Source organism: Notamacropus eugenii, chromosome 1 (genome assembly GCF_028372415.1).
Source record: "Notamacropus eugenii isolate mMacEug1 chromosome 1, mMacEug1.pri_v2, whole genome shotgun sequence".
NCBI lineage: Eukaryota > Metazoa > Chordata > Mammalia > Diprotodontia > Macropodidae > Notamacropus > Notamacropus eugenii.
The window spans coordinates 485,527,834-485,554,718 of record NC_092872.1 but is presented as its reverse complement, the minus strand read 5'-3'; the positions used below and the strand labels follow the sequence as shown (position 1 = coordinate 485,554,718).

The 26,885-nt window shown below is 39.5% G+C and overlaps 1 protein-coding gene across 6 annotated transcripts in view; it reads right to left on the bottom strand.

Moving 5' to 3' along the window:
* STKLD1 (serine/threonine kinase like domain containing 1) overlaps nucleotides 1-26,885 on the bottom strand; it is a 47,369-nt gene that overhangs the window by 12,509 nt on the left and 7,975 nt on the right. For 5 of the 6 annotated variants that reach the window (XM_072632835.1, XM_072632840.1, XM_072632836.1 and 2 more), the window contains 8 exons: nucleotides 20,378-20,422; nucleotides 16,897-16,971; nucleotides 14,329-14,433; nucleotides 13,770-13,840; nucleotides 12,117-12,232; nucleotides 9,236-9,354; nucleotides 4,739-4,902; nucleotides 3,539-3,669 (listed from right to left, as the gene is read on the bottom strand). In XM_072632835.1, the coding sequence (XP_072488936.1) occupies nucleotides 3,539-3,669; nucleotides 4,739-4,902; nucleotides 9,236-9,354; nucleotides 12,117-12,232; nucleotides 13,770-13,840; nucleotides 14,329-14,433; nucleotides 16,897-16,971; nucleotides 20,378-20,422 (826 nt within the window). The remainder of the gene's footprint in view (nucleotides 1-3,538; nucleotides 3,670-4,738; nucleotides 4,903-9,235; nucleotides 9,355-12,116; nucleotides 12,233-13,769; nucleotides 13,841-14,328; nucleotides 14,434-16,896; nucleotides 16,972-20,377; nucleotides 20,423-26,885) is intronic. The other variant, XM_072632839.1, reaches the window with a different exon arrangement.

Sequence of the window (26,885 nt, the reverse complement as noted above, 5' to 3'; positions counted from 1 at the left end):
CAACAACCACAGTGTGTGAGGAATTTTTCTGGTAGACTTAGTACTTCATTGCAATGCAAGCACTTAAAAAATTCACAATGAACTCTTGAGGCAAAATGCCTTCCACATCCAGAGAAAGAACTATGGAACTGGATTGCAGAATGAAGCAGACCATTTTCTTTTGTATTATGTTTTGTTTTATGATTTCTCTCATTCATTTTAATTCTTTTATGTAACATGACTAAGGTGAAAATGTATTAAATAAGAATGTACATGTAGAACCTATATAAAATTGTAAGCCTTCTCAGGGAGGGAGTAGGGAGGGAAGGTGAAAGGAGGGGGAGGGAGGGGAAAAAAACCTAAGATATATGGAAGTGATTGTAGGACAATGAAAACAAAATAATTTAATTAAAAAACTGATAATAATACTAAGATGATTCACCTATTAAGATTCTCTTCCCTTTTGTCCAACCACATATCTGTGTGAGGTTGAATTTCTTCATATACTTCAACTAGAACAACATATCACAATAGATCGAATGCAAAATCGGATATGAGAATCCAGTTGTCTTCTATGAAACCAGGCATTAAAGAGATTTACAAAAATATATAAAACAACACCACTCTTCTCACTCATTCTTTTGGTTTTATAAAATTTAGCTGTTTTTCATTAAAATGCTATTTGTGTTCATGTGTAATAAGTTAATTATTGCTTTTTAAAAATGGATTAGTAATTTTTTAAAATTATCAGTCTTAATTCATAATTTGGTAAATATTGATAGAGCTAACCTAGATAAACAAAAGCTCTTTGAGGTCCTCAGTAATTTTTAAGAGTATAAAGGGGTCCTAAAACCAAAAGCATTTGAGAACCACTGGTCTAGATCATTAGAGAATGGCACTTCTAGCCCAGCAATTTGGCCATTTCCAGGAAAGGTCTCAAACATACTTAGAGGTATTCCTTACTAAATTAAACTGGGGTCCAGGATTTCGGATGTGAAGTCCTGTATGGCTGCTCTCACACTTAACGTGAATCAGACCTGGACTAGTCAGCTTGCTTAGTGTCAACTCAATTTCACACTGTATGATTTAGTAGAAATAGCATCTGATGAGAGAATGGTAGCCTCTTCTCTGAGTCATACATGTTGGTAAACACAGAACAATGGCTCACTAACTCAGCCCCACATACACAGAGGATGTTTGTCTGGATCTCGGAGGATGGGTATGATTTCAGCAAGAGGAGATAATGTGGGGGAGAATACGGTATGAGCAAGCATGCGGAGCTAAGACAGTTCAGGACATACTGAAGAGACAGACAATGAGAAGTTCAGTCTGGCTAAAGTACAGGAGACATGTAAAGGGGCACTGGGAGAGAAAGCTGGAAAGACAGGTTGGGATCAGTGCATGGAAGGTTTTCAGTGATGGGCCCTGGAGTCTGAATTATAGACTAAATAACTATGTACCACTGATGGCTTTTGAATAAGGCAGCAACACAGAGTTGTTCTACAAGAAGATTAATTAAGTCTGCTTCATCCTCATGCTTCTTGACTTTTTAGAAACGTTTGGAATTCTTAACCACCCCTCATTTTTGGACACTCCTTTTTCCGTTGACCTCCGTGACACTTGCTCCCTGGTTTTCCTCCTGCCTGTCTATTTCCTCTTTCTTAGTCTTCTTCTCTGATTTATCCTCCTCTCATTTTGTGAGTATCTGACATCACTCTGTCCCTATTTCCTCTTTATAACCTCACTCTAGGGAATAGTACCCACTTCCATGCCTTCAACCAATATTTCTATGCAAATCACTCCCAGATCCAATCTTTGCACTGAACTCCAGTCTGGCATCACCAATGAATGCTTAACATCTCCACTTGGATGTGCAACAGGTATCTCAAACTCAATATGTTCAAAACCGAACCTTTCATTTTCCCCTCTAAACCTACCCCTCCTCCCAACTTCTATTTTTTTTTTTATGATGCCATCTTCCTCCTAGTCATCTATGCTCAGAACTTGGAAGATCATATTTGATCCTTCCCTTTCATTCACCACCACCCCCCCGCCCCCCCACCATGAGGTAGGGACATGGGGCAGAAAAGGACATGAACCACAGCTTAGGGATAGGGTGGGGAAAGCTTTGTGGTGCTTCTTGCACTCCTCCAATCTAATCAATTGGTCTTATTGATTTTGACCTCCACAATGTATCTTATGTCTATCCCTTCTTTTTGAATCATATTGCCACTACTCTAGGGCAAGCCCCCATTGCTTTTCTGTTGCATTATTGAAATGATCTCCTAACTAGTCCCCTGCCTCCAGTCTCTACTGCTCTCCAAACAAGCCTCCATAAGCCAAAATAATCTTTTGAAGGTAGGGTCTGACCATGTAGCTCCCATGCTTAAATATTTCCAAGGTTCCCAACCTGACTCTAAGATAAAATACAAGGTCCTGGCATTTAAAGCCTCCAACAACTTTTTCAGCTTTATTTCACAGGATTGCCTTTCATGTATTCTAGATTCTAGCCAAACTGGACCAGTAGTCTTTCCCATTACATACTGTTCTCTTCCGTTTCTTGGCATTCTTCTATGTCATCTTCCATTCCTTGAACACATTTCCTCCACATTTCCACTTGTTGAAATCTTTCTCTTCCTGCAAAGCCTAGCTCAGGTATTTGTCTACTCCTCCACAAAGCCTTCTTTGATCCACAGTAACTGAAAGTAATCTCTCCCTCCTCAGATTGTCCTAGACCACCTTGAATCTTTCCTTTTTCCCAATCACAGCCTGCCATTCTCTATGCTTATTTGTCTACGGGTTGTGTTCTTTACGCATGCCCTACTCTTCCAAGGCAATTGTAAGACCTTGAGAGTAGGACTAGGCCAGTATTCATATTAGGGTAGCTGGGTCTTTCCTCCCCTGCCCCAAATTCAGTCAGCATTCATGGTGATGCCATGGAAGATTAGAGTGAGCCTACTTTCTGCTCAGCCACCAATTAGGGAACTTTCTGTCATCACAAGGTACAAGTCTCTTAGCCTTGAATAGTGGGATTCAGGCTCTTCTCACATTTCCAAACCGTAAACTAGAACAAAGAAGAGATTATTTGCATGTGCTCCAGTGAATGTTTCTCTAGGCCAGTTCATCTATATTACATTGGCATCCTTCAAGACAAGTATAGCATTTGGCACATAATGAGTGCTTGATGTTTGTTGAGTTAAATTGGTTCTAGTATGTTAGATGGATTAAGGCATTCAAGTGGGCCCAGGGCTCCCATTTTATCACTAAATTTTAGATAACAGTTCTAAGACAGTTGTTTCCATTGGCTTCCTCGTAGACCATAGATTTCACATGGGGAGGGGGTAGGGATGGAAAAGAGATGGATGAGACTTGGAACCAGGTCTCTGTGTCTAGAGAGCATGGGGCAGAAAAGGACATGGACCACAGCTTGGGGATAGGCAGGGGGGAAGCCTTATGCTGCTTCTTGCACTTCTGCAAATGATTTGATGGAGCCCACCTGATGGTTCCCGATCATTCCCTAACACCATCTATCCCCTTTGCTCCCTGCTTGTCCAGTAACCTAAGACACTTGGGAGTCCTCCTTGCAACAGTGTTTCAGTGATAGATGTAGGCCATGGTTGCTGTATTATAGACATAGGTATGCCAGAAGCCAACAAACAATCTCTTGCGAAGGGAAAATTCATTAGATCCCTGAGGAAGCAAAAGAGAACAAAGGATGAAGCCAGGAATCTACTATGGGTAAATAGTAATGAGAATAACTAACAATCAATACATGCCTACATGTGACGGATTACAGTTGACCAAACATTTTTACACATAGTCTCCAATTGGAGCCCCACCAAGACCTGGAAAGCAGGGTAAGTATTATAATCTCCATTTTAAAGATTAGAAAACTGAGGCCCAGAGAGCTCAAGTGACTTGCCTAAGGTCACATAGCTAGTTCATGGTGGAGTCAGGAATGGAACTTAGGGTTCCTGTCCCCTGAACCAGGACTTGGAACTCTACATTAAAATTATAGAATCACGGAATTTAGATGCAGAAGGAAATTCAGAAGGCACCTAACTAAATCCAGATCTAAGCAGAAAACTATCCCCCAATATCTCTGACAAGTAGCCATCTCATTCATGCATGCAGACCTCCTGTCTCCCAGGGTAGCTCTGTTTATTTTTTCTATAATTTCTAATTTCTACAATAATTTTTTATATTTCTATTTTTTTAACAGCTACAATTATTAACAAATGTTTCCTTACCATTCTAAAACTGGCCCTCTGTACCTTCCATTCATTGTTCCTAGTTCTACTCTCTGCGACTGAGCAGAACAAATCTGATCCTTAAACTTATCAGCCATTCAGACACTCGAAGGCAGCTATCCTATTCTACCAAAATCTTCTCCTCCTCAGGTTAGACAACCTCAGTTCCTGTCACAAATTCTTGTCTAGCATCATCTCCAGTCCCCTCAGCATCCCCTTCCCCCTTCTCTGGATTGGTTCCAGTATGTCAATGCCTTTCCTAAAATGGGACATCCAGAACTGGACACAATGGCAAAGAGAAAGATGGTGAAATGAACATTTCCCTGTCTCTGGACACTATGCCTCTATGAATGTCCCATAGGATCACATCAGCTTTGTTGGCAGCTGCATTACACACAATGATGGTACCCCACAGCTATGTAGAGCGCTTCTGTTTAATGAATTTTTTCAAAGTGCTTTCACATCAAGAAAAATAGAGTGAAATTTTAAGACAAAAGTTCAAATCTCACTTTGCTGATATTCTGTTTTCCGGATTAATATGAAGCATTGTTATCAAAACATCAATAATGTCATTAGCTTTGGCTATATCATGCTTCCGAATTTTCTCCAATGCTTTTAGTAGCTTTCTAGGATGCTCTCGAATTGCCTCTCGTGTAGCCAAGGCTTCAGCTTTCTGAGGAAAGGAAAAAGATATTCATTCATTCATAGACTCATGGAACATTAAAGACCCTTAGAACATCAAATCTTAGAATATAGAGCCAAGAATGATAAGAGTAGAATGGACTTTAGAACATGGAATTAGAACAGAGAACCAAGAACAGTAGAGAGGGAATGGATCTATTCATGCCCTTGACAAAACTTGTTAGTGACCATTGTGCTCAGGGAATGGCGGTAGATGGATAAGACATGGTCCCAGCTCTCAAGGAGCTCAGTAGCTGTGATAATCCCCCTAACTCTGTGCCCTGGTCAGACCTCATCTACACTAGTGTGTTCACTTCTGTCACCATATTTTGAAAAGGACATAAATAGACAGGAGTACATTCAGAGGAGGACACGTGGGATGGTGATGACATGATGAGGTGGCTTTTCTCCTTGTCAGTATCAACTTTCCCACTTGTGACCTTGATCCCATCCCCTTCTTTTTCTTCTTAGAAGCTGTTCTCCTCCACTCATCCCCTCTCTTTCCCTAATTTTCAGTTTTCATATCCAATGACTTCATTCCTGTTGCTCAGATCTCCTCCATCCTTAAAACAAACAAAAAAAGCTCCTTTCTTAAACCTGGAAAGACTTACACAAACTGATGCAAAGTGAAGTGCACACAAGCAAGAGAACATTGTACACGGCAAGAGCAATACTGTATGATGATCCACTGTGAATTACTTAGCTATTCTCAGCAATACAATGATTCAAGACAATCTCAAAGGACTCATGATGAAAAATGCTATCCACACCCAGAAAAATAACTGATGGAGTCTGAATGCAGATGAAAGTATACCATTTTTCATTTTTTAAACTTTTTCATGTTTCTTCCCTTTTGGTCTGTTTCTTCTTTCATAGCATGACTATTATGGAAATATGTTTAACATGATTGCACATACATAATCTATATCAAATTGCTTACAGTCTCAAGGAGTGGGGAGGTGAAGGAGGGAGGGAGTAGCAAAGAAGTCCAGAGCTGGGAAAGGAGCACTTTCTGCTGGAGGATTCTAGAAAAACATTTTGGAAGAGAGAGCATTTGGAATAGTCCTTGAATGATGGATGGGATCTTGCCAGGCAAAAATATGAAGGGAGAAAATTTGGAACTCAAAATTTAAAAAAATTGAATGTTAAAAATTATCTTTACATGTTATTGGTTAAAAAAAATTTGTTGGTGGAGGGGTAATCAGTAGCAAGACACTTTTGATGAGGGACAGGGTGAAAGGAGAGAGAGGGAACAGAATAAACAGGGTAGAGGGGGAAATAGGATGGAAGGACATACAGTTAGCAATAGCAACTGTGAAAAAAATTTTGAAGCAAGTTTCTCTGACACATAGAGAACTCAGTCAAATTTATAAAAATAAAAGCCACTCCCCAGCTGATAAATTATCAAAAGATATGTTTTCAGATGAAGTAATCAAAGCTATCTATAGCCATACGAAAACTATAAGCTCACTATTGATTGGAGAAATACATATAACAATTCTGAGATACTACCTATTAGAATGGCTAATGGGACAAAAAAGGTAAATGACAAATGTTGGAGGAACGTGGGAAAAATGAGATATTAATGCATTATTGGTGGAGTTGTGAACTGATTCAACCATTCTGTAGCACAGTTTGGAACTATACCCAAAGAGTTATAAAAACATGTATACCCTGTGGCCTAGTTAGTAATACCACTACTAGGTCTGTATCCCCAGAGAGATAAAACACAAATAGGAAAAGCACCTATGTGTCCAAAAATATTTATAGTAGCTCTTTTCTAGGGGCAAAGATTTAGAAACTGAGGGGATGCCTAACAATTGGGGAATGGCTTAACAAATTGTGGTATGGGATTATGATGGAATACTATTGTACTATAAAAAATAATGAGCAGAATGTTCTCAGAAGTCTGGAAATTCTTACATGAGCTGATGCAAAGTGAAATGTACTGTGTACAAAGGTACAGCAATATTGTAAGATGAACAGCTGTGGATGACAGCTATTCTCAGCAATGCAACAACCCAGGACAACTCTGAAGGACTTATGATGAAAAATGCTATCCATCTCCAGAGAAAGAATTGATGGTGTCTGAATATAGTTTCAAGCATACTTTTTTACTTTCTTTACTTTTATTGAAGGTTTTTTTGTCTGTTTTCTTTCACAACATGACTATTATGAAAATGTTTTGCTTGACTACATACGTAAAGCCTATATCAAATTTTTTGCCTTCTCAATGCAGGGAGAGGAGTAGGAGGGCAGGGAGAGAATTTGGAACTCACAGTTTTAAAAATGAATGATAAAAATTGTTTTTACATGTAACAGGGTAAAAAATTAAAAAAATAAATTAAAATAAATAAATTATATATTTTGTTAAAAAAAAACAACAACTTTCTTTAGCCCTGTCATCATAGCCAAATATCTAAAAAAAAAAAAAAAGTTGTCTTCACTCATACCCTTTCTTACCTCTTCCTTCCTTCTTAAAACCCCTTGCAGACTGCTTCCTTACTGTTTTTATCACTAGACTGACACCGTTCTTGCCAAGGTGAACAATGGTCTCTTTATTGGTAAATGAAACGGCCTTTCCTTAGGTTCTTTCTTGATAATTCTGTAGTACTGGATGCTATTGAACATCTTCTTCTTCTAGAGACTCTCTTTCCCTGGGTTTCTGTGACACTGTTCTGTCATAGTTCTCTTCCTTCCTGTCTGACTAATCTTTCTCAGTCTCCTTTAGTCCTAGAATCTCAAATTTTATCTCTCTGCTCTCAGTGGTTGGGGCTGCCTTAGCATCTCTAGGCAGATTATTCCTAAACATACACATCTAGGAAGCTCTGGTTCTGTATCTCCAACTGCTACTTAGACATCTCCACTGGACGTCCCACAGACAAGTCAAACTCAAGAAATCCTAAAGTGAAATTGTTATCTTTCCCTCTAAAGTTATTCCTCTTGCTAATTTTCCCATATCTAATAAGAGCACCACCATTTTTCCAGTGGCCCAAGTTCACAAGCCAAGAATCATCCTTTTCTAGATTTGTTTGCTTCTTAGACTTAGGAGCATTGTGTGGAAGTTATTAAGAGGCAGGTTTAGACTGCAAGGAGAAATGTCCTAACAACTGGAGATGTGACTGGTAGTAAGAAGCAGCAGGTTCCCCTTCAGTGGAGGTATTCAAACACAAGTTAGATGGCTTCAGGGATACAGTTAGGAAGATTCTTGTTCAGGTATGGTTTGTATCAGATGACCCCTGGGGTCCTCCCAACTCTAAGATTCTGTGTGATGACATGTACATATATTATACAGGATGTCCCAAATGTCTTAGTGGAGTTTTAAGCTTAATATCTTTAAATGCTTTATTATCATGAGCCTTAATATCTTAAAACTTCACTAAGTCTTTGGGGAAACCCTGCACACTAGAAGGTAGTCTATGATGAATGCTATGAGAGAAATAGGAATACAGTGGCAAAGGAGACCAGAGCAGGAGATGAGTATGTCTTGCTGAGGGATTCTAGGAAAGTTTGTTGGAGGAGGCAGCATTTGAGATGGTCCTTGAGTGATGGATGAGATCTTGCCAGGCAGAAACAGGTGAAGGATGAAAGGGTGACAGGCATGAACATGGGATACAAAGGTGTGGTGGGGGGAGGCATCTGGGGAGCCTGGGTAGGACCCTGTCATATGACAAATGGGACAGGAGGAGACTTTTTTTGGGGGTGGGGGGAAGGGAGAGATGAATATTTCTGTCCTTAAAGCGCACAGGACAAGGGTTTGCCCAATAGGTTAGACAACAATAGGTCCCTGCCCAAGCTCCTCTTAATGGCTGACTTAGAGTGATTATCAATAGAAACAGTTTCTCTTTCCCTACCACGGTGATTTAGTTATTTTTTTTTCTTTTGCTCATTAAAAGGGCCATTCCCTGACTGCTTCTTAAAGAGGCCTATTCACTCAATGGGTATTACCTCCCTCTAAGTGAGTACCTGAAAAGGACAAGGTCTTCCACTGCATCCTGGGCCATCTCCAATCATCCTGATGAATATCTGGTCACTGGATCCAGATGGCTCAGAAGGAGAAAGTGAGGCTGGTGACCTTGTACAGCCCTCCCTCACTCAAAACAAAGTCAAATGCAAGTCATGTCATCATTTCTCTGATGTCATGGTCTTCTTCGAAAACGAAGAACAAACATAACAACAACTCCTTCAGTTAAAACATGAGAAGGGATGGGACAGGTGGTATTTGGTGAAGCCCCAAGGCAAGTATTCTACTCACCAACTGCTTTTGTCCTTCTAGTGGAAAACTTAAGATATAAGAGGAGGAAAAGGCTTGCTGGGGGACTCACATTCATATAAGAACAACTGGCCATGTCCAGGATGATGCAGCCGAGAGACCAGATGTCTGATTTAGGGCTGAATACGAATTCAAGAGCTTCAGGAGCCATCCAGGACTTGAGGTATGGGTCTGTGGGGAGCAAGTTTGGGAAAATAGGTTAAGTCCTAGTGGTCCATCTTGGTGTAATTAAGTTCCTGAATCAGCCTTGGAACTGACCTAGTCTAGTAGCAATCCCCCACATCAGAAACACTCAAGAAGACTCCCAATCCTCATCATACTTGTTTCTAGGGAGAAGACTGGAGTGGGGCTAGGTGGATGAACATCAACACTGCCACTGGGCCAGATATAGTCTAAACAGCCTAGGATACTCCCCATGACAGAGGCACTAGAGGTCATCGAATCACAGAAAGGCAGAGCTAGAAAGTATCTTAGAAATGGTATAGTCAAATTTGATCATTAAAATATTGTTGAATTGGAATCTATATTGCAAGAAGACATAACCATCCTTCCTGGTGTTACTTTTAATGTCAAAGGTTAGAGACATCTCCCAGACATCCCATTTCCTTTACTTATCAGTTACCAGACATTATGAAAAAAGGATAGTATTCTGCCACTTACTAGCCACAGGATCCTGGGTTAGTCATTTTACAACTCTAAACTAGTTTCCCCATCTGTAAAAGAGATAATAATCCCAGCCCTTCATACTTTATTTGCTATAACTAAGTTCTAGATCAGATATTGGAGGAGAGAGTGCTTGGAACATGGAAGATGCTATGCCAATATGAAGGGCTGGTGTTGTTGTTATTACAAATGTAGGGTCTAATATAGTATCTCACACATTACAAGTATTCTATGAAAATGTGTTCATTAACTGAATGAATTAAATGTAAGGTATTTATTGTTATTTATTCCAGTCTATACTACTTCTTGGGTTCCATGATTTTACTAGCTATTGTGTGGTTCTGCCACAAACCAATTGTATGTCCTTGGGCATCTAAGTCCCTTCCCCTCCCTGGATCACAGTTTTCCCATCTGTAAAATGGCACAATTGAGCTAGCTAGATGCACTCTAAGCACCTTCCAACTATGGATTCTAGAATTCTAGAAACATTTTCAACAGTGGCAGCAACATCATTGATTTCTACAGTCTTTTTATTCGATAGGACTCCATTAGAGAAGCCTTGTTTGCTATGAGATATCCCTTATATAAATCTTGTGGTCTCATTCAGGGATCTATAATAAGAATCTTTTTAAGCAGAGAAGAAAATTATTTGTTGTTCAGATACCTTTGCAACAGGAATTAAGTTCACTTTGTCTTTGTATCCTCAGTATTCAGCACATGTGCTCAATGATTCACTGATTGATGTTCTAATTAAGACTACTAAACTAAAATAATGGTAATCAAGCTTCAAACCCTGCTGGCCTACTTCTTAGCCTTTTCCCCTTTATCATCTAGGCTGTTCTTTCTTAGAATGTCTCCAGACCTGTGATGTTTCCCTGAAGCAGGTTACCCAGAACTACATTTGTTGTGGCTCCTTCCTCTAAAAGGGGGCAGTTAGAGGGTGCTTTGGACAGAGTACCAGACCTGGAGTCAGGTAGATTCTTCTTCATGAGTTCAAATGTGGCCTCAGACACTAACTGTGTGACCCTGGGAAAGTCAGTCCTCCCAGTTTGTGTTTGTTTCTTCATCTGTTAAATGAGCTGGAGAAGGAAAAGGCAAATCCCAATATCTTTGCCAGGAACCCTCCCCCCCACCCCCAAAAGGGTCAGGAAGAGTCAGAAATGATTAAAAAAATGACTAAATAACAACTTCTCTAAAAGGTTAGGAATTTTTTTGGCTATTGCCCGAGGTGGTGGTGCCCTGGGGGATCAAGAGAGGTTGCTTGAATAATCTCATTTGAAAGGAAATGTGAATTCTGTCTCTTAGAGAATCTTCAGATCTAGTACAGGAAGGGACCCCAGAGGTCATTCAGTCCAACCTCCCTATTTTACATATCAATCAATAAACTTTTATCAAGTGCCTCCAGGCACTATGCCAAGCTCTGGAGATACAAAAAGAGGCCAAATACAGTCCTGGCTCTCTAAAGGAGTTTACAATCCAATGGGGAAGATGACACGCAAACAAATACCTACAAAGCAAGCTATATGCAGGATAAATAAAAAGTAAAAGAGGAAAAGACTTAAAGGAAACAGGAGACGTCCGTAGACTGAGTGGAGAAGGGAGAACCAGGCACATGGGACAGACAGCTTGAGAAAATACCTAGAACTGAGAGATGGAATGTGTTGTTCATGCAGTAGCCAGGAGAGATGTGTCACTAGATTGAAGAGTATGTGTTGGGAAGTAAAGTGTAAAAGGAGCAGAAAGGTAGGAGGGAATTAGATTATAAAGGGCTGTGAAACCGAGCCCCAGAAACGGGAAGTGATTTCCCAAGGTCTCCTAGGTCCTAAGCAGCAGAGCTCTGACTCCAAACCCAGGACTACTTCTTCTACATCATGCTGCCTCCAAATTTTTGTAATATTGATCTTGTAATTTACACATGTGTAATATTTGATCAGTTGTCATATCTTTCTGTTCTCTTTGGTGTGGTTAAGGTTATGCTCTTGAACCAAAATATGTCTAACACTCAGCAGTGTCCATAGATGTCTAGCTTCATTTATTGACTCAACAAATGAGGTATCCACCATGGACCTAAAGTCCTGCCCCATGATGGACTGTGCACACTTTAGTACTGCCAACTCTTTGGAATTTGGAGAAGGCAGTGGAACTAAGGGTCGCTTTAGTTTGCCCAAACCCAATCTGATTCCATTTTGAGCAATAGCAGAGAAGTCCCCAGCAGCTCTTGAAAATGCTGAATATTGCTTCGCAAACCACTGGAGGCCAGACAAAACTACCTTCTACAACTCTGATCTTCCACTTTGCCTCATCAAGCATCAGAGTTTCTGCACTCAAGTCCTCAAGCATGCAGTAGTTTTCCTCTATCATGATGATGTTGGATGGCTTGATGTTCCTGAAATAAAAATCAGGGCGCTATCACTTCCAAGTGATTCTGGGTGCAGATGACAAAGCAACAGCAGCAGCATCGACAGCTCCCCAGTCCCCACCCTTGCCCCTTGACCCTCAAACCAGATGCTCATATCCTCTTCTCTTTAAAACCCCATGAGGCTGATAGTTTTTATTGAAGATAGATGCCCTCTCTGCCATATAACTCAGACGTCTTTTCTATCCTTAGAAAATTGAGGCTCCCAGAGAGGTAGTTTATGGCACAGCAGATAGAACACTAACATGGAGTAAAGACGCCCTGAGTTCAGATCCATCTTCAGATACTTAATAGCTGTGTGACTTTGGGCAAATCATTTAACTTCTGTTTGCCTCAGTTTCTTCCACTGTAAAATGGGGACAATAATAGTACCTACTTCTCAGGGTTGTTATGAGGGTCAAATGAAATTATATTTGTACAAATCCTCAGTACAGTGTCTAGAACAGCTAGGTGGTTTTGTGGGCAGAGCATTGGGCCTGAGTTAAGAAAATTCATCTTCCTGAGTTCAAATCTTACCTTAGACACTTACTAGCTGTGACCCTAAGTAAGTCACTTAGCCCTGTTTGCCTGAGTCTCCTCCTCTGTCAAATGAGCTGGGGAAGGAAATGGCAAATCGCTCCTGTGTCTTTGCTAAGAAAACCCCACATGGGGTCAAGAAGAGTTGGACCCAAGGGAAACGATGGAACAACAACAGTGCCTATCACATAGCAGGTTCTACGTCCATTTCCTTCCCCTTCCACGGCTTCTGAGCTAAAAGGGACCTCAATAGTTGTCTAACCTAACCTCTTCATTTTACAGAAAGAGTTCACTGCAGCCCAGAGGAATAAAGTGACTTGCCCAAGGAAGAAAAGTATCAGAGTTAGGCATATTTAAAAAGCTCATCTCTAAATACTGGCTGCTCTAAACTTCAAACTATATATTTCCTCACCAAGCAGAGAGCAAAGATTACAAGCAGGACTGAATCTCGTTCCCTTGGATTCTTGTTATCTGGCATACTGTACTTTAGAATAACCCACACCTGTCCATTTTTATGCAGGAGTGAGAAAAGAGCCCAGTGGCAAAGGTCACTTTGATGACATTTTACCTCTCCACCTATTTCCCAGAGTTTCTTTGTTCAGTCGTTTTTCCATATTAATTACCAACAACAGTGCTCTTCTCTCTTCTGGGCCCATCTCATCATGGAACAGATCCAACCTCCCTGCCTCCTTCAGACTCTGGGTGTTCTCCAATCTCTCTTATCTACATGTTAGTCACATACTTCAGAAGTAAGGGGCAGCTCATGCCATTGGAAAGAGCTGATCTAGGGAGTCTAAAGACCTGTGTTCAAGATACTGACTAGCTGTGCAAGCCAAGTAAATCCCTTGACCTCTTTGGGGATAATAATAGTTTTAATTACCTGCCTTATAGGAGCATTGTGAGGAAAGTAAACTTTAAAGGGCTCTACAAATGGGGATTATTATTTAGTAAGAAAGTAGCCACCTACAAAAAGTCTAGAATTCCCAGTCACCTGTGAACCACATTCATCTGATGCAGGTACTCCACAGCAACCAACACTTGCCCCAGGAATTTTTCCATTACCTGAGAAAGAATTCATAGAATTACAGAGTTAGAAGAATCTTGAGGGAGGCCTTTCCTCTGTCTTCAGGCAGGTGAATGTCAAAACCAGCTAGGAGAGGTGGTTGTCTCCTTTCGCCTTGGAATGAATCTGAGGACTGACAAGGGCTAACAAGAAAAAATAACAGAAGAACCAAAACAAGCTACTCCATATTCTGGAATGCATTCTTAATATCTGTGTGACCAGGCAAATGAATGTAGCTCAAAGGATTCTAAGGGTGTGAAGACTACTCAGGACATTGGTGCAATTTGCCAACAGAAGCAGGATGGCGTGGGTGCCACCTGTTTTACAGATGGACATGGTTTGATTTAATCAATGCAGAGAGGGGGTATGCTCTGCCAAGCCTGATGCCCTCACCCCACATGGGGTTCTTGTTTCCCTCATTACAGCTTGTGGGCCAAGTGAGAAGGAAAGCAGGAGGTTTAGAACTAGCTTCTCTAAAGGGTTTTACCATAAGGTCCATTTTCTTCTTCAGCTTTCTATGTGTTGAGATCAGATCACTTAAGCTTCCTTTCCTTGAGTACCTCATCACCAGGCAAAGAAATACGGATGAAATCTGCATGAGAGAGTATCCCTAGTTTAACACCAGCCTTGCCATGATATCTAGCATTTGGGATACAGCTTATATATATAATGGGCCTTTGATCACAGAATCTCAGAACTGGAATAGACCTTAGAGTATAGACTATTAGAGATAGAAGGCATCTTTGCAGCTATTTTGTTTAGCTGATCACTGATCTAGAGATGGATGAAGGAACCTCAGAGGCCATCTAAGCCAACCCATTATTTGAAATTGACCTAGAGCAGTTGTAACGTTCAAAGTCATAATAAGTGTGCAAAGTAGGATTTGAACTGAAGTCATATGACTCCAGGACTGTTTTCATTGTACCACTCAGTCCCTCAGGATCCCCTAGTAGAGCTCAAAACATTCATCTAGCAAACCATTTGCTGCCACCATGCATCCATCTTTCCTATAATTCACTCTCCCAGGCTTGCTAGGATTCCCAGTAGGAAAGAAATTGTCAACTGATCAACAAGCATTTATTTTAAAACACAGTAAGCAATGGAGCCTCTTTCCCACTCTGCTCAGGGATTTTATTGCCATATGTCTATGTCCATCAGCATTCACCCCTCCTTGATCCTCATCATTGGTAAGCAGTGAGTGAGTGGACAGAAGGACTAAGCCAACTTTGGGGGAAATTAAAAACAAGCTCCTCCTCACAAAAATAAGGGCTCCTTGATTTAGTCCAGCGGTCTTCAAACTTTTCCACAGTGGTAGGACTTTTCAGATTAAGCAGAACTTTCATAGGATCTTTATAGTAAAATCCTCTAGTTATTATTTTTAGTGATTTAACTATTAGCAAGCAACATAAGTATCATTTATCATTTAAAAGAACGACAATAACAAACATGAGGTCTTTCCGGATTCCTTGAAGCACAGTTTGAGAAATACTGATCCTGTCCAACTCCTTCACCCAGAAAGAAGAAATGACTTAGAGCAGTGGCAGAACAGAGCAGAGAGTGGCAGAATTGGTACTTGAGCCCAAGTTTTCTGACTCCCAGTCCAGTGCTCTTCACAGAAACATCCTTCTTCTCTTAGGTATAACATAAAAAATTCATCAGTGAGTCACTGATCATCTGTGCAAACTTAGATGGGAAATATCTTGTTTAAGTTAGTTTTCGATGAGAGAGGCACAGTAGGACTTCAGGGTGGAAAAGGGATTAGATCAGGGGCAAGTTAACATTCAATTTATGGTTGTCAGAAAGAGCCAAGTTTAAATCCAGTTTCAGGCACTTACTAGTTGCATGACCCTGGATAAGTCACTTGACCTCTGTCTGCCTTAGTTTTCTCAGCTGTAAAAGGAGGATAATAATAGCACCTATTTCCCAAGGTTGCAGTGAGGACTTAAGTGAGATAATATCTGTGAAGACCTCAGCATGGTGCCTGGCTTATGGTAGGTGCTATGCGCTCATTCCATCATGAAATTTAAGATAGACTTAAAAAACAAACAGTATGTATGTGTAAAGGAAGTTAAAAGTTTTAGATACAATTCCCTTTTCTGTTCTTTGTATTTTGAAATGCACGATATTTTTGAGGTTCTTTCATAATTAAAAAAATTTTTTTAAGTTAACATGAAGTAAAAGCAAAAAAGATTTAGAACAATTTTCTCAATCCTGGCATCTAAGAGTGGGCTTTTATAGTTTTACTCCTGTCAGGGTGGAAAAAAATCTCAAATGTCAAATGCTAGAAAATGTCACCTCAACTAAATTTAGTCAATCAGTCAACAGACTATGTAAGTGTCACATGAAGTGCTAAGGTCTGGAAACTCAAATACAAGTGGAAAGATGGCCCCTGCCCTCAAGGCATTCTAATAGAAAAAAGCCAACATATAAAGGAAAGTGGTAAAGGAGGAAGTGTGTGGTTGTACTAGAAGGCTACTGGTTGAAAAAAAGAAGGTCCAGAGTATAGACAAGAGAGGAATAAAGACTCAGAAGATAAGGGGGTCCAGAGTGCTCTTCTTAAATGAAGGGTCTGGGAGGAACCATCCTGAGAAGCCTGGTTAACCGCTCCTCTTTCAAAACTTGCCAGGAAGTCCACTTCCTCCCAGAAGCCTAGCTTGACCCACTTAAGGTAGAGCCAGCACTCTTCATTGTTTATCTTGATTAAGAGGTCTTTATTAAATATTCTTTTAAGGATATCCAGAGCTGGGCAACTTAGTCCCTCCACTCTTGGAGCTCAGGACACTAAACCTGGTAGAGTGCCTTCAGCCAACCCACTAACTGATATATTGCCCTTTTCTTCTCCCCAGTTTAGCATATGATAAAGATCAAAGTTTAAGATTGGAAGACCAAAGTCCCAGAATATTTTACCCTTCCCATGGTTAGCTTCCAGGACCCAGGAAGTGTACTTTGCATTGGATTTGTTTGGTCCACACAACCCATTAAATATTAAATGAGTCGGGCAAAAGGCCCAGGACTTTGACCTTTGAAGATGCTTAGGGAACTGGTTTGCCCTTACCTTACTATTCCAGGTGATAAAGAGTTCTTTGTAGGTTGAGATGTGCAAGTGCTGAAGTTTCAGCAATGGCATCATCTATGGGGAAGGAAGCAGAAAAAAAATCTAAAAGTGGTTACTCAGCATTCCTTACCAGTATCCTGACCAAAAGTGAAACAAATAAATTCTAGACCTTTCCTGCTACACCTGACTCAGCCCCCCCCAAAGTCATTTACTAAACTAACAACTATGTGTATAAAGGCCAGAGATAGTCAGAGTCAGAGATAAAGATATTAAAAAAGAAGAAAGAGGCACAGAAAGGAGAGGGAGAGAGGGATTAAAATATAAAGACTGGGGAGAGAAAGAGAGAGAGAGATAGGAAAGGAAAATGAAGATTCAGGAGGGCACTTTAGAAATACAGTCTCTCTTGCTTATGAACCCTTTGTTGTTGTTGTGTTTGTCCTTCGTTTTCGAAGAGGACCACGACATTCGAGAAATGATGACATGATTTGCACTTGACTTTGTTTTGAGTGAGGGAGGGCTATGCAAGGTCACCAGCCTCACTTTTTCCTCCAGAGCCATCTGGATGCAATGACCAGATGTTCATCAGGATGACTGGAGATGGCCCAGAATTCAATGGGAGACCTTGGCCTCTTTGGCCTTGAGCCTATTCAGGTACTCAGGGTGAGGTAAGGCCCATACAGTGAATAGTCCTGTTTAAGAAGTAGTCAGGGAGTGGCCTATTTAATGAGCAAAAGAAAAATAACTAAATCAAGCTGGAAGGGAAGGGAAACAGTTACAATTGATAATCACTTTTTAGCCAGGAGGGGTCCAGGAAACAATCCTTAAATGAAGTTTGGACAGGGACCCAATCTATGGGCTTCAGAGTGCAGTAGGTTTAAGATTTAAGGTCAGAAGGGGAAAGGACAGGAGAGAAGAGGACAGAAGAAGGCAGGACAAGAGAGGGCAGGACAGGAGAAGGCAGGGCAGGCAGGGCATGAACCCTTGATTTGTACCCAGATGACCTGTATATAAGAAGACATGCCAAGAGAGGTTTGATCTGACACTCCTGCCTCCAAAACCCTTGGGAAAGAACTACCTTTTGTTTTCCTGTCTTCTCTTACAATGAGGTGTTGAGAGTTAACAGATTGCCTGTGTCCTGTCCATCATTCCCTACCCCAATGGAGGTCTTAATCTCCATTAATAGAGAGTCACGGTATTTAGGGTAAGATGGGCAGTAGTCTTTTTCCTCTTTCCAGAGCGGACCACCAGAATATGGCATCCATTTCTGCATGTCACATTGTACAAAGGACATTGACAAACTCAAGGTAGATGACCATGAATGGTGAGGGTACTAGAGGTCATGCCCTATATGGATCATTTGAAAAAACTAGACTTGCATAAAGAAAGCTTAGGGAAATATCATCATTCTCTTCTAGTATGTGAAGGATTGTCATGTAAGAGGCAATGTATCCAACCATTCTGGAGAGCAATTTGGAATTATGCCCGATAAGCTATAAAAATGTGCATACCCCTTGATCTAGTAATATCGCTTCTAGGGCTGTATCCTAAAGAGATCACAAAAATGGGAAAAGGACCCACATCTACAAAAATATTTATAGCAGCTCTTTTTGTGGTGGTCAAGAACTGGAAATTGGAGGATGTTCATCAATTGGGGAATGGCTGAACAAGTTGTGGTATATGAATATAATGGACTAGTATTGTGCTATAAGAAATGATGAACAGGCAAACTTCAGAAAAACCTGGAAAGACATATATGAACTGATGCTGAGTGAAATGAGCAGAACCAGGAGAATATTACACAGAGTAACAGCCACAGGGTGCGAGAACTGTCTCTGATAGACTTAGCCCTTCACAGCAATGCAAGGACCTAAAACATTTTCAAAGGACTCTTGATACAAAATCCATCCACATCCAGAGAAAGAACTATAGAATTGAAACACGGAATGAAGCAGACTATTTTCTCTTTTGTTATGTTTTGGTTTTTCTCATGGTTTCTCCCATTCATTTTAATTCTTCCATGCAACATGACTAATATGAAAATGTGTTTAATAAGAATGTATATGTAGAACTCATATAAGTCTGAATGCTGTCTTGGGGAGGGAGGGGAGAAGGAGGGGGAGAAAAATCTAAGACTTATGGAAATGATTGTTGAAAATTGAAAACAAATAAATTAATAAAAAGGCAACGTAATACTTTTTGCCTCATAAAAAGAGCTGACCTAGTATAGTGGATAGAAAGCTGTGCCTTCCTCTCACCCATCTAGGCATTGTGACCCTGGGCAACATACTTATTTAATAATGCTTTAGTAAACTCTAAATCTAAAAAGTTGCACAGAGGGAGTTCTTCAACAGGAGCAAGGGAAAGGAAAGTAAATGGGATAAGTGTGTATCTGCTGTTTATGTGCCAGGCATTGTGTTAAACACAAACAATGAAATCACAGAACCATGTTAATCCCATCATGTAATGAGATTTTTATGATACTTTTTATCTGAGGAACTGGCAAGCTTCTTTAATTTGTTTTTGTACCTTAAATAAATATTTGAAGGAACAAATGAAAGAATAAATGCATGAAGGCAAAAAGTATTAAATTACACTGCCTTGTCTTCTGTCACTCCAAATGAGATTTCATGTCTATGTTCCATTTTTATTTTAGTTTCACTTTGCCAAAAAAATGCAAAAAATAACACCCCCCCCAAAAAACTCCAGTGTAACTAATTAGTTTTAGACAAACAAAATAAACTTAGTAAATTTTTGTGGAAAATAAAATTCACTGAACAAATTTTTAAATATTTAATGTCAACTTAATTTAAATTATTAAAATCTCACTTGATTTTTGGAAATTCATTTTACCTATAAGAATAATCCTCCCATAAACATATCTTTGTTCCACAAGTATTAGATTTTAATGTGACCATTAATTTTAACATATTTTTATTTATTTTGTTAAATGTTTTCCAATTATATGTAAAAAACAATTAACACTCTTTTTAAAAAATTTTGAGTTGTAAATTCTCTCCCTCCTTCCCAACACCTTCCCAATTGAGAAGGCCAGAAATATGACATTGATTACACATTTGAGGTCATTCAAAATATATTTCCATATTAGCCATGTTACAAAAGAAAACACAAAAACAAAACCAAGAAAAATAAAAATATCTTTAAAAGATGCTTCAGTCTTCACTCAAAGTTCATCAGTTTTCTCTCTGGAGGTGGACAGCATTTTTCATCATGGGCCCTTTCAAATTGTCTTGGATCACTGTCTTGATCAGAGTAGCAAAGTCCTTCACAGTTGATTATCCTTCAATATTTCTGTGTAACCATTAATTTCAACCAAACAATCTTGTTGTTTCTTCTAAAGCATTACTTGTCTTGTCCTCAAATATACCACATTTATACCTCCTATTTTGTTTGCCCTTTCCCCTCAGCCTCACTCCCTGCCCCTTCCCTCCCCCAAAAAAGAAAAGGTCATAAATATAGTTACCTCTTCCAGGGCATCATTTGCATGTTGTTCATCAATACATTCTACCTAAACAAATGGCAAGGAAAAAAATACATAGTATTATCACCTCTGGTCCACATCACCCCAGTCCTAACTACCTCTGTGATTCTGGGCTAGGATCTGGATGGAGAGAATAACATAATGTATATTCTCTTTCTCCTCGGTACTGTCAATGGGTTATAGGTCATAGGATTTTGAGTTGAAAGGGACTTTGTTGATCATCCAGGCTGAATTCTTTATTTTATAGAAAAAGAAACTGAGACCCAGAGAGGGGAAATAACTTGTCCAAAGTCACACAAGTAGAGTGACTGACAGAGTCAGGATTCAAACCAAAGTCCAGGGTATATGTCTTGTCCAGTTCACAAAAGATGGTAATAAATCATTGGCTTGGAAACAGTAAGGCTGATATTTTACCAAAAATGCTTTGGAAATTGGAGTGAGCAATGAAGATAAAAAGAATAGAGAATATTGACCCCCCTGGCTGAATTTCATAAGGTTCCTGCACCTTGGTAGAGACACCACAGGATCTAGGATGTGGTCATCAGCTCCGAAAGCAGAGAAACTTCCTATCATCAGTTCAGCCAGAGGTGAAGAAGGTCCTGCTTCACTCCAACTAAACTCACTAGGCACCAAAGACCCTGGCTGATGAGTGAGAATGCCAGATAATAAATGTCAGTCGATTTAGTCAAGGGATATCATGATGGAAGAGAAAGTATTAAATGAATTGTAAAGATGCATCCAGGACAGGTGACTCATTTATGAGTCTGGATTGTTGAGGCCTTGTGAGTGAAACAGAAGGGAACAACAATGCAGGACAAACAGTGACAGACATGACCCCTTGTAATCTCAAAATATCAGTCTAGGTGGAAGTCAGATTTCAAGAAGAACCTAGCTCCTAAAGTGAACAGAAGACACAGGGGGCTGAATAAAGGAGGCCATCAGAAGCCACTGAGGAGTTGTGGGGAAATCAAATCTCCCTTTCTACAATATTAGAACTAAAGATCTTCCCTACCCATTAATAGGCCTCACCTGGAGTCTATTAAGGGAAGCTTGATTAAGGGTGGCTTGTTTTTTAGAGAGGCCCACACCTTTTGTTAATTGCTAATGATCACTAGGATTCTGATTCCCTCTGGTTCTGGAAAGTGTATATATACTCTGAAGTGAGGTTTTGCTTTGGGGCTTACTCTTTAGAAGAAAGTTCATGTGATATGACCAGATGAGACTCTGGGTAGCCATTAAGGAGTCCCCCAGTTTTGAAAACCCAGATGTTGGTGCATCTCTCTCTGGTAACTATGTATGTATGTAATGGGCAGACAGTTGGATTTGTCTGTTGATCTGTCAGGTATGTATGTGTTGCTTATGATCAGACAGAAGCCCTCTCTGTTGGTCTTTATTTCTCTGCTTGTATTTTCTCTGTTGGTATATGTGATTAAAGAAGATTGTTGACCCCTCAAAAGTTGCTTTACCTTTAGAAAAGCAGATCTAAGAATCTATGCTAGCAGGACATCCTGGATGTGTCAGGGTGCTTGCTGCTACATCTTCTTACATTAATTTCTACAAAGAATTTTTGTTAGATATTTAGAGCAAGAAAGGACTGCAGAGGTTATCTAGTCCAACCTTTCACTTTACACATCATGGAAATCATAAATTTAGAAGTAGAAGGGACCTTAGAGGTCATCACATTCAATTCTCTCATTTTACAGACCAGGAGAAGTTAGATGAATTGGTCAGAAAAATAGTAAGAGGCAGAGTCAGGATTTGAATGCAGGTCCTCCAGCTCCAACTACAGTGTCCTTTCCACCAAACCCCAGTTCTTCTTGTAGGATTGCTAGTTGACCTAAAAAACTTAGACCTATTGATCAGCAGAAAGTCTGGCTGGTAAAACCAAGTTAATATCATCAAATGACTTGGTGAGTACAGATCCAGAACAAAGAGTCAGATGACCTTAAGAGGTATCTTGGGTGTTGATGTGTTCGTCTCTAGTGCTGATGTTGACTGGTCAAGGGCCCTCACTCCCTACTGGATGGTGCTGGGCAAACTGTCTGATATCACCTCAACTCTCTTGTTCTCCTTCATCTCTACTCTTTATCAGCCACCTCAAACTTCTGTTGTTACAAAACTTCCTCAGGCCAGAGTATTTCAGTTTTTAAGACCATAGTCCATGTCTTCCTGTTAAATTTATTCTAAATGAATGCCTTAAAAAAGATACACACACGTGTATATATATTTATATATACATGCATGTGTGTATGTATATATACACATATTATATATTTATATATAAAAACCATATGCACCCTTAGTTGTTCCCTCAAAGATCCTAGTTACAAGTCATTTTTTGGTAGTGGGTGGGTGTAATGATACTCTTTGCGTTCTGACTGGCTGACCTCATTCACTCCCAGTTGGCTACTACTGCCTTCCATTTCACTGAGTCTCTTACTTCACTTCCTGACCTCAGAGGTGTCCACTGTTTGGAGCCCCAGTACACTGATTCCAGAAACTAGAACTTATAGATAAATTAACAACAATAACAACGTGTGTAGTGCTTTAAATCTTGCCAACACTTCACATATATGGGGTGTCCCCAAAATCTTTATGCAGTTTAAAACTACTGAGGCTCATCTGATCTTCCCAATAGCAATGAGATAACTGCTCTTATTCATTCTCTTTTACAGATGAACAAACCCAGTTTGACAGAGCCAGTCAGCCAGTCATTAAGCACTTATTAAGGACTTACATTGTGTCAAGCACTAAGTTCCAGGAATACAAAAGAAAAATAAAATATGGTTCTTGCCCTGCTGACATTCTAAAGGAGGATACAATATGTAAAAGATTTTACATACAAAGCATACACAGTGTAAATGGAAAATAATTTCAAAGGGAAGGCACTAGTACGGCTACTAAGTATCTGAGGCAAAATTTGAACTCAAGTGTTCCTGATTCGGTTCATATTCAAATGACAAAAATTGCCTCTTTCAAAGTAGCCACTTTAGGAAGTCTATATATCCCTCCCATATTGCTCAAAATATTTTGGGACCTTCTTGTGATACGGCCTTCAGGGCCTCTCCTATGTTCTTTTACATCTTCTCTCTGGTGGCAAATCTTTAGAGGCAGAGTTTCTTTGAAGGCAATTGTCCAAATTCCTGACTGTTGAATATGATAGGTCATTGCCAATTCATACTGTTTAGAGTCAGAAACCAACCAGCCAAAACAAAAATCCATCATACACATGTACACACATAGACAAACACAATTTGATTATAAAATCATGAGACTAATTCTATCCAAAGAACCATGTAAAGGCCATCCATTCACAAAGATGACTAGAGTGGGTAGTGTGCCATAGTCAACAGGACACTCAATTTAGAATTAGAAAACCTCACGAAGATTGAAATGAGCAGAACAAAGAGAATGTTGTATGCAGTAACAGCAATATTGTTTTAAGAATGACTTGAGTGACTAAGTCATTTTGACTAAAATAAATACCCAAATTAACTACAAAGGACCTATGAAGGAAGATGCTATCTGCATCTAGAGAAAGAACTGATAAATAGAAGTATATTTAGAATGATTTTATGCATGTATATACACACATATTTGTGTCCAATGATAGCCATCTCTAGTGTGGGGGGTGGGAGAGGGAAAGGAAGGAAGAAAAAAAGGAAAATTACATGATGACTTTATCATATATTTTAAAGGAATAGCAAGTTGTATGTAGTTGATTTGCAGTTTCATGTGCAATCATCTTTTTTAAAATGTAAAAAATAGTCTGCTGATTTAAATAAATCATAACATTGGTAAGTAAAAAAAAAAAAGAATTAGAAGACCTCAGTTCAAGTCCTGCCTCTGACTTTCTGGGTCTTAATTTCCTCATCTGTCAAATGAAGGGGTTAGATTAATCAGTCCCTAAGGGTTCTCCTGGCCCTGAATTCTAGAAATGTTTTCAGTAATGACAGAGCAGAAGCACCTTTGTTTTCCAGGAGAATATAAGCTCCTTAAAGACAATAATTTTTTTTAATATTTGAATTTCCAGCAATTAGCCCAGTGCCTGCTCCATAGTAGGTGCTTAATAAATGCTTATTGAAATGAACTGAATTAATACAAGTTTTGTTATTGGATATGGTAATAGAAACTGTGGGCTTAATCAAGACTCCATTTTAAGAGCATCTTAAAACAGAAAAGAAAATAATTGGTTGCTGGAGGCGGTATGTAACAAGGAAGAGGGTGGGCACAGTTCTGATCTGTTTGTTTTTTTTTTTTTTAATTTTTTATTTTTTTAATGTTTAACAATCACTGCCATACAATTGCGATTTTATCCCTCCCCACCCACCCCCCACTACCTCCCTCACTCCCCACGACTGCATACAATTCTGTATAGATTCTACATATACTTTCCTATTGAGTATATTTTCACTATAGTCATGCTATGTAGTCAGACTAAGATAAATGAAAGAATCCGTATAACAAATCAGAACATGATACACAAACAGATACACATACACAAACATGATCTGCTACATTATGTGAGTGACTTCCATATTTCTCTCTCTGAGTGTGGAAGGTATTTTGCCTTGAGGTCCACCATTGGGATTTTTTTTTTTTTCAGAAGTTCTTGTGTTATTACAAAAATCTAAGTCTACCAGAAAAAACTCTCACACACTGTGGTTGTTGCTGTGCATAAAGTTCTCCTGGTTCTGCTCCTTTCACTCAGCATCAGGTCATATAAGTCCTTCCAGGCCTCTCTGAAGTCTTCTTGTTCATCATTTCTTATGGCACAATAGTACTCCATTACATTCATATACCATAATTTATTCAGCCATTCCCCAATTGATGGACATCTCCCTGACTTCCAGTTTTTGGCAACTACATAGAGTGCTGCTATAAATATTTTTGTACATGTGGGACCCTTTCCCATTTTTATGATCTCTTGGGGATATAGTCCTAGTAGTGATATTGCTGGGTCAAAGGGTATGCACATTTTTGTAGCCCTTTGGGCATAGTTCCAAATTGCTCTCCAGAATGGTTGGATGCGCTCACAGCTCCACCAACAATGAATTAGTGTTCCAACTCTCCCACATCCTCTCCAGCATTTATCATTTTCTTGTTCTGTCATGTTTGCCAATCTTATAGGTGTGATGTGGTACCTCAGAGTTGTTTTGATTTGCATCTCTCTAACCAATAGTGATTTAGAGCATTTTTTCATATGATTATAGATAGCTTTAATTTCTTCCTCTGAAAATTGCCTGTTCATATCCTTTGACCTGATCTGTTTGTTAAAAAAAAAAAGAAAGCCTCCTCATTTTTTTTTAATCTCCCCTTGGATGTTCTGGGAAAACAGTGTCATTATGCAACACTGTTTTCAGGGATCTCTGTTCCTTATATCTCACACGTGAAAGCTGTGATTTCATTTGTTCGTGTTCTTTTATTTTTCTCATTTTCAGCAGGTTGGGAAGTAGGCTGGGAAAGCCTGTCTATGATTTGTTTACTGGCAATGATTTAGGATCCATTCTATAAGGGGTAATAACCAATACTATTTACTTAGACAGCATCTTTCCAGGAACGACTTCCAAATAAAATGCTCTTGGTTCTTGTTGGCTCTTGGTGATGGGACAGCTCCATGGGATCACTGGAGGAGTCATTTGAAGACTATCTTAGAACAAGTAAGGAAGTAATTTGATACCCTTGGGCAAAAGGATGGTGTGTATATTACTTATATTTGTGCATTCCCTTTTATTTCAATAATGGAGCAGTTTACACGCACATTCCTTGACCTCATGGAAAGAGAGCCCAAAAGTCTAACTCTCACTTGCAGGTAAAACAGAGAATCACAGATTAACAAGGTTGGAAGAGAACCCAAAAGTCATCAGAGGTTTGTTAAAGGACTGAACTAGGAATCAGGAAGATCTGAGTTCCAATCCTGCTTCAGATACCAGCAAGTCACTCAGTCTTCTCAGCAAACAGTTGCTCATTTGCAAAATGTGGATAATAATAGCACCCTCCTCATGGGACTGTGGTAAGGATGAATTAGATAATACAGATAAATTACTTTGCATACCTTAGAGCACTACATTAATGGTAGCTATTATTATTCTTATTACCATTACCTAGCTGGAATCATAGCTAAAAGAAGTCTCTGCAACATCCCTGAAAAGTGGTCATTCTGCCTTTATCTGAAGGTCTCCATTGATAAGAAACTAACTTCCAAGACAGCTCATTCCACTACTGGGCTGCTTTCATGATGGGTAAGTAATATCAAACCTAAGTCAGCCTTTTTGAAACTTTTACCCACTACTATTAGTTTTACCCACTGAGACTAAGAAGAACAAAATGAATTCACTGAATCCCTCTTCCATATGACAATTCTTCAGCTACTTGAAGTCATTCATTTATTATGTGTTTCTTATCTGGGCTAAAGCTGGGTCATCTCCAGTTGTTCTGATCTAGCTTGCTAAGGTCCTTCCTAAGTTTCAGTACCTAACTACAGAGAAAT